This window comes from Eschscholzia californica, unplaced genomic scaffold (genome assembly GCF_041429995.1).
Source record: "Eschscholzia californica isolate CP2 unplaced genomic scaffold, dmEscCali1.0.p SCAF_3, whole genome shotgun sequence".
Lineage (NCBI taxonomy): Eukaryota > Viridiplantae > Streptophyta > Magnoliopsida > Ranunculales > Papaveraceae > Eschscholzia > Eschscholzia californica.
The window spans coordinates 41,749,453-41,765,327 of NW_028238420.1; the positions used below are offsets into that span (position 1 = coordinate 41,749,453).

The following is a 15,875-nucleotide window of genomic DNA, read 5'->3' on the forward strand; positions in this document are numbered from 1 at the left end:
AAGAAAACCTACACCTCCATTAATAGGATTAAATCTTCCGCCCCAAGCTTCAAATAGTATGGATTGAAACAGATCTGAAAACAAAAACACAAATCAAAATACTACCAGATCGGATCTCATAAGTTTCGAGAGTTTGATTTTAGTTTGTGGTAATTATTAGGTCGGTGAAGGTGACTAGAGAAGATGAAGATCTGATAGCAAAGATGAAGATTAGGTAGCAAAGTACAATCAAGTGAATTTTTGGACTAAATAATAAATGTGACTCCTAAGTCAATCTCATTTGACAAAGTTTTTATTCCCTTGAGATTTTTCTTTATGCCCAAAACCGCGGCTTTCGATAAACAATGTAGGAAAAGAAGTCATTTGAGTATTTTCGATAAATAATGGCGCGAGACGGGAAGCTGGTCGTAAATTAGGGGCCATTTTGAGAAATAACTCTACCGGAAAATATGCAAAAGGTGGGGCGTGGGGGAGAAGGGGAGAAATGTTTAGAGATTAGAAAGAATGATGAACGGAACTTATCGTGTCTTTTCCAAATCTTCTACTTTCTCTCTCCTCCCTTCCTCCTCCTCCTCTTTTATCTCAAGAACTCACCTCTCTAAACTCACTTCAACTACTAAAATCCGAATGGCATCAGAAGCTTCTTCTTCTTCCTCCTCTTCTAAGAATGACGATTCATCATCTCCTTCTGCTTCTTCTGCTATCGACTTTCTCTCTCTATGTCATCGCCTTAAGGTTCCCCCCCCCCTTTTCTCTCTCACTTGATTGTTTTATTTGATTCGGATTCTTATGATGATTTGATTTGATTTGTAGACAACAAAGAGAACTGGATGGATTCTAAGAGAAGTACAGGATCCAGAATCAATAGCTGATCATATGTATAGAATGGGAGTAATGGCTCTCATTACTACTGATATTCCTGGAGTCGACCGTGACAAGTTAGGGTTTTTTCTTTTGCTTTCTCTCGTTTTCTCTTTTAATACTTCTTCATTTTAAGTTATCTGTTGTTTCACATTTTGCAGGTGTGTTAAGATGGCTATTGTTCATGATATAGCTGAAGGTTAGATTCTTATTTACATTATAAACCCTAAATATTTGAACATATTTGATGTATTTAAGAAGCTGAATTGCTTAAGTGCTTATTAGTAGATTCAAATCCTAATATAGAAATAGTATTGAAACATTCACTGGTTGCCACTGTAGTGATGTCTTTAGCAATTATATTGGTCTGATATCCCAATTGCACTGTTTTCTAACCTAGAAATTTTCGATTTGGACTTCTCAATATGAATCTAATGCATTTATGTCGAACCATGCTTGTTTGCTATTTGCTCTGGTTTGAGGTTTTCTTCACCGGCTGTTCTATATATTTATGATCTTGGGTATTACAATGTTCCTTGGTTTCAGACTAAAACTGTATGATGATTGTGAGTCTCTTACCTTTATGATTCCTTGAACAGCCATTGTTGGGGATATTGCTCCTTCAGACGGAATACCTAAGTCGGAAAAGAGTAGGCGAGAGCGAGAAGCACTAGAACACATGTGCAAGCTACTTGGTGGTGGATCAAGAGGTAATCGGACTTTCTTCAGTTTTCTATACTCAAACTATATTTGATGGGAGACGGAAATGAGAGCTGGGTTTTAATCCAGGTATACTCTACAATGTTGGTAAGGATATCTCAATATGTTTGATTCTTATGCAGTCAAGAATGTTCCCCGTACTTGTACTAGATATTGGTCCTACCTTGACTAAAGTTTTAGCATCTTTATTATCTACTTAAATACGATGAATAGGATTTAATCTTATTGAATCTTGAAATGTTGTTTATTTCTTGCATTTGTATAGACCAGTAATATGAACGTAGGAAACTAATATAACAAGAACTAATGTCTTCTTTTAGTTTGTAGGCTGTACTTTTGAGTGAAAACACTTTTTTGTAAAAATACCCAGTTCTTCTGAAAGGAGATGCATTTCAGGTTGTGTATATAGGGAGTCACGCAAATATTATTCACCGCTTATTTTGTTCGTTCCATGTTTTTAAATATTCACAGCAAAGGAAATCGGTGACTTGTGGATGGAGTATGAAGAGAATTCTTCTCCAGAAGCTAAGGTTGTTAAGGACCTCGACAAGGTATTTTCTTCCTTTTTAAGATGAAAAATATTATATCTGTTAAGATGGTTTGGTGGTTTTAGGTCATCCAAATATATCTGTTGTGCTAAACCTGTTGAACTTAACTGTCAAAACTCTGCCCGTTTCAGCTGTTTGAGATATCTTTCAACCTAATGTGAGACATCTATAATGTCGGAACTAATCAAACAACTAATACATTTAGATTTTTTTTTGTTCCTTCACGTTGATGATATTTGAATCACAAAAAGAGTTAGTTCATTCGGATAACGAAATTGATTAGTTTTATTTTTGTGCTATCCCTTTTCAGGTGGAGATGATACTTCAAGCCTTAGAATATGAAAAAGGTATGAATCTTTTCCTCTGAATTCTGATTTTAGGGTAGACTCATTACTTAGCAATTTGCTTTTGCATGGTATAATCTCTGAATGGCTTTTCTAATCATCTCAATTTGGATCAACTACTTCTTTTGGTGCCTGGAGTCAAAATTCAAGTAGAATTGCTTGCCTAATTGATCTTGTATATTTGAAAGGTGAAAGTATGATAAAAAATATCAATCGTCTGCACATGACATCTTTGTACCCGCAAAGAGCGATTACCTTCAAATGTTATAGGATGAAGTTCATAAAACTCAAACAGTAGACCACTAGATTATCATAAACCAGGATCCTAAACCCAACTTATTTGTTATAGCATTTCTTTCCGAAATTTTTGAACTAATATATTGAACGGAGAAAGAATTTCGAAAGGGGGTATTTGCTATAGCAATTGACCATCTTCTGTTAAGTTTCCTAATCCTGCTCTTTTGGCCAGTGTATTATAAAGGTAGCCGTGAAGGTCGAATTTAAGCTGATATACATACTATACCCCAAGAAGTCGACTAGCCGCTTAGCAATTAATAGTGTGTAATTTTGAGAAGAATAATGGAAATCATCAGAAAGTTTGATCATATACTTTTTTTTTTTCTTCATCATGTTTTCTTCGATAATCGTATGAATCAAAAGAGGGTTATTTAGCAGCTTTCTTAATGTAAAATTTTATTTTTCACTGATTATTTGCATCGATTTCTTAAAAACGTTCGAGGGTTAAGCCTCGAGGCACACTCCAAGGCAAGGCAGTCACCTGATACCTTGAGGCTTACACCATTGACCAAAGAGTGAAATGTGCGCTGGAAGTGTTTTTGAGGAATTGAACAACATGAGAAACATTATAATATGGTAGTAAAGTAGAAAACTATGTTATGTTCTTACATATTGATCTCATTTTCCGTACAAAAAAATGGTTTATGCCTTTTCCACATTGAAGCGTACGACATGAGGTGCCTCCTTGCTTTGTAGGAGCAAACCTCTTTGAGGTGAAAAAAATTGTATTTTAAAACTTTGACTTGATAACTATGGAAGTTCAAATATGTCTTTGTTTGTGCAGAACAAGGAAAGGATTTGGAGGAGTTTTTCCAATCAACTGCTGGTATAACAACCCCTAATCTTAAACTCAACTAATTTATTATAGTAATTCATTTCTGGGTATTCCTATAGTTGTGAGAAGTATACTTATCTTCTTTCACAGAGATCATAATCATTTATGCTGCTATCTATTCCCATTGTAGTTCTTTCAAAACCCTAGAATTTGTAACAGCTTGGCCAATAGAGTAAAATGTAAACTTGTCCACATTTGAGAGAGAATTGATATAAAAGTTTACTAACATGATCTGGTTATTGATTATTCAGGGAAGTTCCAAACTGACATGGGAAAAGCTTGGGCTGCTGAGATAGCATCAAGAAGGAAAAAGAAAGGAGAAAACTAATTTACTTGGATTGGGTGAACTCATTGTTTAGGTTTTAGTCTGTTTCTTTTTGGATTTAAAACCACTATATCCACACGAATCATGTAAAAGATAGACTTGTAATTCTTGTACCTCTTTTCTATCGATGTTGATCGTTTTTTGTGTTGTTCTTGAACGTTATAGCAAAGACAAATTGGTACGATGTTAAGCTTAAAGAAAGAATATTAACATGACTTTTGAACCAAAGAAGTTAGGTCTTTTGCTGCAAAAAAGATCCCTTAATTTCAAAATTGAGCTTATCTCTATGAAATTTTCTGTAATTTGCATAATACATTATAATCTTTCAAATTTGTATTTTTTTGTTGAGAAGATTCAATTTGTACTGGAAAAAACAAAAATGTACAATACTATCTTTAAACACAGCAGTAAATTTCGTTACCTGCTTGGTTTAATTCAAGTTCTTTTTCAAATAAGGGTTACGTTTTTGTGTAACGAGGAGTAATGATGTATTTTTAGAAAGTGGGTTTTTTAACGATAAGATTCAAGATTGGCCTACATTTCATTTATCATCCATATTTTGCGCTTCAAAAATACCCGCCCTAAAATAAAATGAATTTCTGAATCAAAGAAGTCCAAAATCAGTTTACCTCTAAAGGCGGCCCCATCCTTTGAAAACAAAACAAAAGTCTGTGGCGTACTACGCACCAGGCTCATTATAAGCGGAGTCCACCAAACCAGGTTAAGGAATCGCAAAATTTTCCTTTTGAAGATCAGCTTGACCTTTACCAAACTCATAATTTCTACTAAACCCTCTTCTAGACAAATTCCCATTCCGATTATTTAGATCCTTGTTTCTTATCCTCAATCCCTAAGGTAAAATCATCTCTCCCTTTCTCTCTAATCTATTGATTTCTAGGGTTTTAATCTGTTGCTGTTAGGGTAATTAATTTTAATATATTGGTTGTGATCTTGTTTGAAATTTTATAGGGTAGAAAGATGTGGGCAGCGTCTTGTTTGGCGTCGTGTTGCGCGGCTTGTGCTTGTGAAGCTTGTCGAACTGTTGTTTCAAGTATCAGCAGACGATCGGCTAGAATCGCATATTGTGGGTTGTTTGCTTTATCTCTGATTGTTTCATGGATTCTCAGAGAGGTTGCTGCTCCTCTCATGGAGAAAATCCCTTGTAAGAATCGCCTTTTTCTATTGTTGATATGAATTATTTGATTTTATTTGGATGTGAATTCGCACAACTTGATTAATAAACCCGAAAAGCAAGCAAATTATAGGTTAGTTAATAAAAGATCACATTAGAGATGGTGTATTGGTAATTCAATATTTTAAAAACGATGTTTGTTGAGTTTGTGGGCATCCAACTTAGAAGCAATTGGCAACGAATGGAGAAGACCTAGATATTATGTTATTGGTTACTCAAGTTCCCTTTTCCCACGTGAGACCATCTTCACACGCCCCCTCATGTGTGGGGTTCTTTGAGCCTACCGTGTTTCTTTTGGGCTAATTTGAAGCACGTGTGTCCGTTGGTCCTAGCTACATTCAATTAAAAACCAATCTGCAATGAGTGGGGAGGACTTTGATTATAGTATTATTGGTTACTCGAGTATCCTTTTCCCATGTGAAACTATTCTCGATGTCTTTATGAAATTAAACATGATTTTTCTTCCCATGAGTGGGATTTAACCCTTACATAATTCTAATATGTTGTTACACAATACTTGAAACTGAAAGTGATCATATTGAATCTTTATTTAGGGATTAATCACTTTCATCAGACTCCGGATAGGGAGTGGTTTGAAACAGATGCCGTGTTGCGTGTGAGCTTGGGGAATTTCTTATTCTTCACCGTCTTAGCTATTATAATGATTGGAGTGAAGGATCAAAAGGACCCAAGGGACCGTCTGCACCATGGTGGATGGATGATGAAGGTTGTTAGCTGGTGTCTTATGGTGATTCTTATGTTTTTCCTTCCCAACGGAATTGTCAGCTTCTACGGTGTGTGCTAGTCAATAAGCTTTCAATTAATATATAATCTTCATCCATGTCCTGCTACTTCTTTTGACTTGTTTGTTATTACTATTGCAAGTTATATGCAAATGGATGCCATTTAGTTTTTGGCCTAGCTGCATGTTATGCATACCTTCAGTTTTAGGTTGTTTTTCACTGCTTAGACTGAACTACTGAAGATTGGAACATTATTCAATCCTGCAAATTATTACTCCCTTTGAGACCCTTCAGAATGTTAAGACGATCTATAGGATATATGGGAGCAGCTTACAATAGATCAAGCGTGAGAGTGACTGACTCACCGACTTTGGACCAACATATCTAGACTGATCTATGTGCCGCTTGACTAGGCCGTCAATTGGGGGTTAACGTAAAAATCAATTAGTGCACTATTTTTGGCGTACATGGTATATTCCGCTAGATCTTTTTTGAATTTCATGAGTGGTTCATGAGCATTTGGAGGGTCTTCTTCATGAGCGGGAGAACACGTGTGTTAAGCAGAATCGGTCAACATTTGGGAGGTTCGTTTCTCATGGGATATCACGGAAAGGAAGAAATAGTGATTTTCTGAGGGACATTGTGGACATGAGATTCTATTAAGCTGTAGTCATTGTCTAGTGCTATTTTTTGGTATAAAAAAAACATTGGCATCTTAACTTTCTTCTTTTGTTATATAAAGTTATCCAGAGGCCTTATTTTATTTCATTATACCAGGTCCTCTTGCTCAATGATTTTGCATTAAAAAATCTAGGACTACTCCTTTGCAATGCTTTTACCTTTTCTTTTCACTTTGAAGTTTAACTAATTGCTCAAAGATTTTTTATGCTGTAAATGCAGAGACATTATCTAAATTTGGTTCCGGACTCTTTCTACTTGTTCAAGTTGTTCTGTTGTTGGATTTTGTTCACGGATGGAACGACAACTGGGTTAAAAAAGATGAGCAGTTTTGGTGCGTTAACAAACTTATTTTCTTGGAAGCTGAATTTCACTCGGTTCATTCAGTTTTACCTTGCCTACTTGTATTTTTTTAACCTTCTACTATGTATACAGGTACATTGCGCTGTTTGTTGTTTCTATGGTTTGTTACGTGGCAACATTCTCTTTCTCGGGGCTGCTTTTCCATTTCTTCACTCCATCTGGACACGATTGTGGGCTCAACACTTTCTTCATTGTCCTTACTCTTATCTTTGTTTTCCTGTTTGCAATCGTCGCACTTCATCCCGCTGTAAGTATTATGACTATCCAATGACTGACATATGATTATCTAGCTTCTTCATTTTGCTTAGAATGAGTATCTTACCAAAATAAGGTGCTTCATTTTATATTTTGAAATCATTGTAATCTGCTCAAACCGTAGATATTCATTATTCTTATGACTTGCTTTTCGTTTTCTCGATAAACAGGTGAATGGAAGTCTTTTACCTGCTTCTATTATATCTTTGTACTGCACATACTTATGCTATAGCGGACTTGCCAGTGAACCAAGAGATTACGAATGTAATGGCCTTCACAATCACTCAAAAGCCGTTTCTACCGGTTCATTGACCTTGGGGCTTCTTACAACAGTTCTTTCTGTCGTCTACTCTGCTGTTCGTGCTGGTTCTTCTACAACTCTTCTTTCCGCAGTCGATTCACCTCGTGCAGGTTAGTATTTTTCTACCAAAATTTGAATGAAAAAAATGGTCTAAAATGTGTGAAGAACTCGTATTATACTTCAAATGACTGGTTTCTCTATACGGTGAAGGTTCGGAGAAGCCGTTGCTTCCATTCAGCAAGCCAGATGAGGACGAAGACAACAAGAAGGAAGAGAAAGGCTCAGGGGCAGTTACATATTCATATACATTCTTCCACATTATATTCTCTCTTGCTAGTATGTACTCGGCTATGCTATTAACAGGATGGTCAACCTCGGTTGGGGAGAGCGGAAAGTTAGTTGATGTCGGATGGCCGTCTGTGTGGGTCCGGGTAGCTACAGGGTGGGCCACTGCGGGTCTCTACATCTGGTCTCTGGTTGCTCCTCTTCTGTTTCCAGATAGAGAGTTCTAAACCGAAAAAGCTTCTCCATAGTATGGTGTTTTTTCAAGTTAAGTGTGTATCTAATATGTTAATATTTCTAAGATGGAGTTCTACTAGTATAACTCAATTGGGTTTGGGAACCTAGTTCTTTGGAGAATTTTATTACTTGCTACTGTCAGTGTGTGCTTATAATTTTCAAATAAGAAAATGTTTGTAGATGTCCTTGAGATTTTTGTTTTTCAAATTCATCCTCTATATTTCCTCTACTGACTCCTGATCAGATTTGATCTAGATAATTCTCCAAAAACAACTCTTCCGAGTTCTTGGATTTAGCTATTTATGAAGATTCAAGGTTTGGACTCTTTATTAATGAAAACAATAGCGAAAGTAAACAATCATACACAATATAAGAGATTTATGTAGTTTGGCTGATGAGACTTAACGCGGCAATTATCGCCAAGTACAGAGCTAGAGAGATCATTGAGAAAACTCTCTCTTTTTCTCTCTCTCTCTCTCTCTTTTAGGTGAAGATCTCTGCCAGGACCACAGTTCTACTTAGGAGGCAATAGGAGCTAGTAACATTCATTATGGAGTTGGGTCCAAGAGAGACCTACCTCTAATGGGTAAGATGGGTCAGTGATGGGTGAGGCAAATCTGAGCCCCAGCCCCATTTACTTCCTTAATTCCTTTATTTTTCTCTCATCCATTCCAATCATGGGAGTTCATCAAAACAAAGAAAAATCTCACTTTAGTGTAAGCAATAACTCTATTCACGCTCAACCCATTCCTGACGTGAACAAACAACATCAGTTACAATTCAGCCGCACAAATCATGAAAACAAATTGTCTGAATATTAGATAGGTGATGGAACAAATGCACTAGAATTTGAGACGAGGGAAGAAAAGATAATAGAACTCCGGCTAACATTTTCACCCTGGTTGAACTCCAGTTGACGTGGCTCAGACACATCATATGTCGGCTTGAGGTGGAAATTTAGTTAAAGTGAACAGTGTGAGAATAGTCTCAGATGGGAGAAGGCTATGAAGCACCCGAACACCTAATATTTAGATCCTCTCCACTCATAACCAATTGGTTTTTAATTGGATGACCACAAAGTTAACATGATATCAGAGCTAGGCCCACACATGATAGGTTTAAAAGCCACACGTGCTCCACGTCATCTGAAAAAAAAAAAACACATGTTAGGCTAACCACGCCACACGAGAAGAGGCGTGTGAGAATAGTCGCACACGTGAATGACCACCAACTTGACAAATAGGCCTCCTCCAAAACAATTACACGTGGACCAGGGTATAGTTATGAAAATCTCAACTAGTAACCATACCAAAAGTTGTAAACTAGGACTCCTCAAAAGCAATTAAACGTGGACCAGCTTAGAGTTATGAAAATCTCAACTAGTAATCAATACCAAAAATTGAGGCAGTTTATAGATGGGAGGGGGTTGATGGAAAGAAAGTCATTCCTGTCGGGGTCGGTTCTAGCTAGCTAGCTAGGTTAACTAGTTTATCTTCCAAGTGTGTTGTGGGTATCACAATCACCATGAACCACCCTCCCACCTGTTCCATCCACCTGCAAACCCATTTAAAACACTCATACACACTTAAGTCTAGGTCAACTCTCAACAGGTTAGGTGGTGTGTTTTTTCTTTTCATGAGTTTAAATGGTTTTAGTCATATAGATTTAGAATCAAGCAAATCAACTATTCAGATGTCACGAGTCAGACAAACACAAACCCATTGAAATGAATATAACAACTCTTAAAGTAATTAAGTTGTACATATATGCCACTAGGTTATATTAATGTGACAATTTCACATTGTTTGGGGAACACTTACAGCTTTGGCTATAACTCTACAAGGTAGTTTTCAAACTTAGTAAGTGTTGTGGTCTTTTTTTTTTTTTTGTGTTGGGGGGGGGGGGGGGGAGCGGAGAACCCAAAATCTTGTACCAACCATGGACTTGGGTCTACGTGTAGAAAACAAAAACAATATATGTGATTTCGGGGGAATGAGAATCACAAACCCACCTCCCCCCTTGGGTTTGCTATTATCCCTTTTGTGGGAATCACATTTCCGGGCCCACACCATTCCCGTGAGCCAAACAATGATCTGGATTCTATTCCCACGCTATTCCCGCGCGCCAAACATGATCTTAAGGTTTGGACGTCATAATTAATTATTTCTCTCTCGTGACATCTTTTTGTGTTGGGTTTGCTATTACCCCTTTTTGTGGGAATCACATTTCCGGGCCCACACCATTCCCGTGAGCCAAACAATGATCTGGATTCTATTCCCACGCTATTCCCGCGCGCCAAACATGACCTTAAGGTTTGGACGTCATAATTAATTACTTCTCTCTCGTGACATCTTTTTGTGTTTGCAAGGTAACTCGATCCCATATTTGAGAATTTGGGATTCCATCAGTTTATGGAGATGTGTATCTTTAAGTCTCAGATTTATTGAGAAAAAAAGCGCGAATTCCTTGTTTAGTTGTTTAAAATTGTCTTGAATATGGGTACGTAGGTATCCAACTCGGTTTGTGACCCGTAAAATCGTCTTTAGAGAATTTTTTTGGACTTATCTTGAGGGTTGCCGAACCATGATTGATCTTCAAGATTGCTGAAGCATGCCTAATCTTTAGGACGGCAGAAACAGGGATGATCTCCTTAGTCTGAGAGACAGGCCTTGTGTTTAGAATGGATACCCATGTACATTGGGAATGAGAAAGAGAAGCGGTGAGATTAGGGTTTCCAGTGGGTTATATGAACTCAAACCTTAGAGATATTTTTGTAACTTGTTCGTCATTCATAGGTGAAAATCATCGCGTCATTATTTGCTGTGAAATAAGTCTAATAAACCGAACAACGTAAATCTATTGTGTTATATGGGATTGTTTAGTTCTTTACTGTTTTTTTTCTTAACGTTAATTACCACCCACATAGTTAGATCCAACTTTCCATAAATAAAATAAAGTTAAAAAGTAACAATTAAACACATAATAAGCATATGGCAACAAATTATTTCATCTTTTCATATGATCTACATAAAAATCAAACATTTCAATTAGCAATTGATCACCTCTCTCTCTCATTATAATTTATAAATAATTAGAACAAGTAAAATAATAACCAAATGAACAAATTTAATATCTTCCATGCATGTATAGACCTCAATTTGATAAGTCCAGCTCACAATGAAATATAGATGTAGAAAATGAGTTTAGATCTCCAAAATCCTCTCCTTCCACATAACTACCCGATTCTTGGTTTGTACATTCAAAATATGTTTGAATGTCATTGGGGAAGCTAGTAAAGCTAGTACAACACCTCATTGGTTGTGGGTCAGATTCAGACGGTGTCGTAGAATAACATTCTGTCTGATCCCTCTCACTCTCCGATGTTTGTTCTAGCATTTCCTTGAACTCCGAAGACTGAAGACATAACCCCAACGCCGAAGACGACATGGTGGTGGTCGTCGTGCTAGGGCCTCCCTGGGTACTTGAAGGTGGTTCTTGATAAGTTGTGTTTTCACTAGGGATGGGATTGATTGTCATTGAGTACCCCATATTGTCAATATCATTACTAGGGTTTGTTGTTAGGTTAGGGTTAGAGTTATGGGGTCGAAGCCATTTGATGTAACGGCTAAGATCAAAATTGGTAACGGCATTAAGTCCACGACACTCTATTGCTGCCATGTCATATGCTGTTGCTGCTTCTTCTTGGGTAGCTATAAAGAAACAAAAAAAGATTCAGGGGCTAATTAAGAAAATTTTAGAAATAATTAGACAACTTTTGGTGGGACCAAATTGAAACATTAAAATGTTGTTGGGTTTGTGATCAAATAACCAACTAACTTGTCTCCCGGTTTCCATTTCTTTAATGCAGGACAAAATAATCCATAATTCCAAGCACAAATTTTATAGAGTAGTCGCTTTCATATTTAGAATTTTGTAGAAGCCATCGTATCGTTAGGGTGAGTATTTATCTATACTATGGTACAAGGGTGAGAATTAACTTTATAAGTATTGAAATTTTTAGACATGTTTTGAGAGATTTTACTAAAAACAATTTCTTCATCTCTACCAGACTTGTGTTTGAACCGTAAAATAGGAATAGAACCGTATGATATCTGAGTCAAAGACAACTTTATCTGAGGAAAAGGTTTGGTAGTTCCCTATCTTTTGGGGAGGGCCTCGGAGCCAAGCCTAAAAGTACAACTTCAAATTTATTTAGCAATTAGGTTTTTTTTGTGGGCTCATACCTACTGCCTTGCCAATTATTTCTCTAATACATAATAAATTTTGTATGTCATAGCCTTGTGATTTTGCAATAAGATTAGAAACAATATTTGATATTGGCTTGGAGTGAGATCACCACAAAATTGATGTTCAAAAATCAAAATTTTCAGCTTTTGTTGAACTAACTACAACTTGTTAATGTGTACTTCATGAAGTTTCAATAGGAATGTGACAAAAATTCATTTAATATGAAACCGAGCCTAAGTCATGTTTCTCTACCGCTACTTTCTAAACTTGGAATTATTAGACAAAATGAAAAAAATAAAACAAATAGAATTGGTTAAAAAAATTTAATGCAAAATATCACTAATTTTAAATGAAATATTCAACGAAAAGTTTTCATTAAAGATTTATATAAAAATTACCGTATGTTCCGAGATATAGATATTTGTTGCCAAATACTCGTCCAATTCTAGCTTCCCATCTTCCATTATGATGATGTCTGCCCAACAACAAAGTTGGATTGTATTGAGTTAATAATATGAGTCATTTAAGTTTTCATTTAAATTTATGGTTTGGTAGAGATTAGGTGATGTATGCATATACAAATATGAATTACCATATTAGTAACAACTATAAAATGTATCATGTTGAGGCCAAAAATAGAACTTTCGCGTCACAAAAAAAATGTGGAGATTCTACCATAAGTACTTCAAAGAGAAATGCTAAATGTACAACTAAAATTATATGAACCCGACCAATTGGAAAAGCATATTAGTTGGCATATTTACAAGAGTTGCTAACTAAAGATGCAAATTAATCTTAACTATTTATAGCTAGTAATAAACCATTTTTTGCAATTTTATTGTAAAATAAATCTTTCTATGTTTTTTTTTTTTGTTGAACTAATAAATCTTTCTATGTTGATAATAATAAAATGTTATACATATATTGACCTCTTGATGTGAAAGTTGAAGATTCTTCTTCCATTAAAAATGATAAGGTTCAAATGCACTTAGTATCAACATGATCTATTAGAGGAAAATAGAAAGTAAGATAATCAACCATTAATTACTAACCCAAATAAGGTCGTGCAATAAGTGTTAATCAAAGTTAAATTGCAATTAATTAATGAAATAATGTAACGAAGTTTTCCAATATATTTTTGTAATACCTGGCGACCCCTCTGAATTTTGACACTCCTCTAGAAAATCCATTGCTTCTTCTGGCGAAATTAAAATGAAAGTTTGTATATATATTGACAATTATTTATCAGTACAAAAGATCCAAAACTATATTATATATATATGTGTGTGTGTGAGTGTGTGTGTGTGTATATATATTACCTTCTTAGGGATCCAATATACTCCTCCCTAGATTGGCTCTCCATTTCTTTCATCTCTTTTTCGTAAGTGGATATCTAGAAATAACATTTGTGTGGAAAAGAAACAAAATTATTATTATTATTATTCCTACTCTTGTCATTAATATTACACTTAATAAGAAAAGCAATTGTTTACTAGTTGCAACCCAAAACACTATAATCTATTTATTTTTTTACGTAAATTAAACATAATCCATCAATTTTTTGACTTCAGCTCCCTGTATAAGCTTTTACGGATTTGTACACGTTTACACGAATAAAATTTATAGATAATTTGTGGTGTCGTACAATTTGAACGGTTTTACAGACTTGATGTTGGTGTCTTGGTGACTTTTTAGGTCGGACCAACACAAAAAACGCATTTTGTCTAATTTTAAGGTAATGAAAATTACAGGAAAATTGAGGATGGTTTCTTTGCCCCAGTACTTCAATGCTGCTAGGTCATATGCATGTGCAGCTGCCTCTTCACCATCATAAGCACCTAAATTGACTCAAATAGTAAAATTAAATCAAACCCATTATTAACAAAGTACAAAATTGAAATTATATATTAATTAAATAAGTTAACCAATATAGAATTTGAAGTTTTACAATTAATGATATATGAAAAATGCCACTTACCAAGATAGACTGATATTAAGTTTTATTCAACCACCATAACCATCCCCACCAAGAAATTAAATAAACCCAAAAAAGAAAAATAAAATATTAGAAATAAAAAAACTTGGGAAAATGAAGAGGGGGAATTATGTATAAACAATGAGAATTGATGATGTAATAATTGAAATTTTACCTTGTCTTCCTTTCTTACTTTGGGATTCATTCCAACAATTCTTATCCCATAGATGAGCTTCATATCTTCCTGTCCATCTATGCCTGCAACAAAAAAAGTAGAGAAAGAAAGAAAGTACATGACCTCATTTAATATATTCTATTGAGATAAATAAGTCTAGAAAAAGAAAGTAGAGACTGTTTCAACAAAAAAAAAAAAAAAAAAAAAAGATGACCACTCTAGTTGAGGGTTGTCATCAAATTAAAGAAATATTTTCTTTTTGCGGAAGTCATGATGTTTTTTTTGTGAATTTGAAACTCAAGTGTCTCGAACTTCTGATTGATTGATTAATATCTCAAGTCAAGGGTTGTCAGCAAAGTAGAGAGATGATATAAATACCTTGTAACACCACGATATATGGAACTACGTCTAGGAGGAGAATCTCTTGGGACACTTTTTCTTTTCCTTTTCACTTTTGAAATTGCATTAGTACTACAAGTATTGGTTGTAATGGTGGTGTTATTTGATAATGGGGATGATTTCTTCTGGTTTTGCTGTGACAATTTCCCCATGGAACTCACTTCAACCAGCTGAATTAGCTAGTGGGTTAAAGACTGAGTGAGTTAAGTAAATTTAGAGATGGAATAGAGAGACATAAATCTAGAGGGGAAAGAGAGAGGAAAGAAAAATTCTATGATTTAATTTTCAGAGAGAGGGGATTTTAAAGAAGAATGTGTTGTGGGAAGAGAGAGAAGTGAGAGAGAGATAGGTAGCAAATTAGAGAAAGATCTATAGGAGTTCTGTATTTCTGTCTTTATTAAGTTTGCTCATCTAGTGCATATATATACATTTCCTTTCCAATATAAATGTTATTCCAATGTTTAGTAATGAAATTAATTCAATTAGGGTTAAATCATCATCATCAACTGATCTTGGCTTAGTCTCCATTAATTGCAATAATTTTTGTTTCACATTTTCTCTTTCTCTGTTATACAAATTCCACTTGTTCAATCAGATTCTACATACCGACATGTTAATAGCTAATACATTTACAAAATATAATGGATACGGTTGCTCACTTAATGAAGTAGTTGTGATACATTCCCCTCTGTAGTATTTAATATCCTTCGGAGGGCTTCCAAAGACTTACCTATAAATGTGAGCTTTAGCTTACTGACGCATGGAGGTGGAACATAACTAAGAAAAATATCTTGTATCCAACCGCCTACTCAAGAGTGGCAGAGACAGAGACAATACCAATAACTACTAAGGCTTTGGTTGTTGCAGTCTAGGCAACATATTGTAATTACAAGTAATGATCAGTGGTGCTTACTTGTTTGTGCTACCATATTGGATCTCCCCTCTTAAAAATTACGACACGAGTTGCTCAATATGAGTTTAACATAGATTCATTACCTTACATAACAAAAATCTTATTCATCATCGTCACAGGCAAAAACTTGTTTGCATTACAAGCGTAAACAAGACGATAAGTCTAATATATCACATATAAAACA

At 35.3% G+C, this 15,875-nt stretch overlaps 3 protein-coding genes across 3 annotated transcripts; 2 read left to right on the top strand and 1 right to left on the bottom strand.

Moving 5' to 3' along the window:
• The first annotated feature begins 395 nt into the window (after nucleotides 1-395).
• On the top strand, nucleotides 396-4,099 carry LOC147550438 (Metal-dependent phosphohydrolase). Its single transcript, XM_086665036.1, has 8 exons — nucleotides 396-735; nucleotides 814-938; nucleotides 1,023-1,060; nucleotides 1,461-1,571; nucleotides 2,053-2,132; nucleotides 2,440-2,476; nucleotides 3,555-3,596; nucleotides 3,857-4,099. The coding sequence occupies exons 1-8, from the start codon at nucleotides 505-507 to the stop codon at nucleotides 3,931-3,933; spliced, it is 741 nt and encodes a 246-aa protein (XP_086521162.1). The 5' UTR covers nucleotides 396-504; the 3' UTR covers nucleotides 3,934-4,099.
• A 464-nt stretch (nucleotides 4,100-4,563) lies between these two features.
• On the top strand, nucleotides 4,564-8,162 carry LOC147550439 (Serinc-domain containing serine and sphingolipid biosynthesis protein). Its single transcript, XM_086665041.1, has 7 exons — nucleotides 4,564-4,785; nucleotides 4,900-5,092; nucleotides 5,677-5,916; nucleotides 6,766-6,877; nucleotides 6,979-7,153; nucleotides 7,332-7,572; nucleotides 7,673-8,162. The coding sequence occupies exons 2-7, from the start codon at nucleotides 4,909-4,911 to the stop codon at nucleotides 7,972-7,974; spliced, it is 1,254 nt and encodes a 417-aa protein (XP_086521167.1). The 5' UTR covers nucleotides 4,564-4,785; nucleotides 4,900-4,908; the 3' UTR covers nucleotides 7,975-8,162.
• A 2,793-nt stretch (nucleotides 8,163-10,955) lies between these two features.
• On the bottom strand, nucleotides 10,956-15,191 carry LOC147550440 (AP2-like ethylene-responsive transcription factor At1g16060). The gene is made up of 7 exons (XM_086665042.1): nucleotides 14,758-15,191; nucleotides 14,380-14,462; nucleotides 13,979-14,076; nucleotides 13,549-13,622; nucleotides 13,377-13,427; nucleotides 12,628-12,704; nucleotides 10,956-11,691 (listed from the first exon to the last, which is right to left on the bottom strand). Exons 1-7 carry the CDS (start codon nucleotides 14,928-14,930, stop codon nucleotides 11,135-11,137), a joined length of 1,113 nt encoding a protein of 370 aa, XP_086521168.1. The 5' UTR covers nucleotides 14,931-15,191; the 3' UTR covers nucleotides 10,956-11,134.
• Between the last annotated feature and the right edge of the window lie 684 nt (nucleotides 15,192-15,875).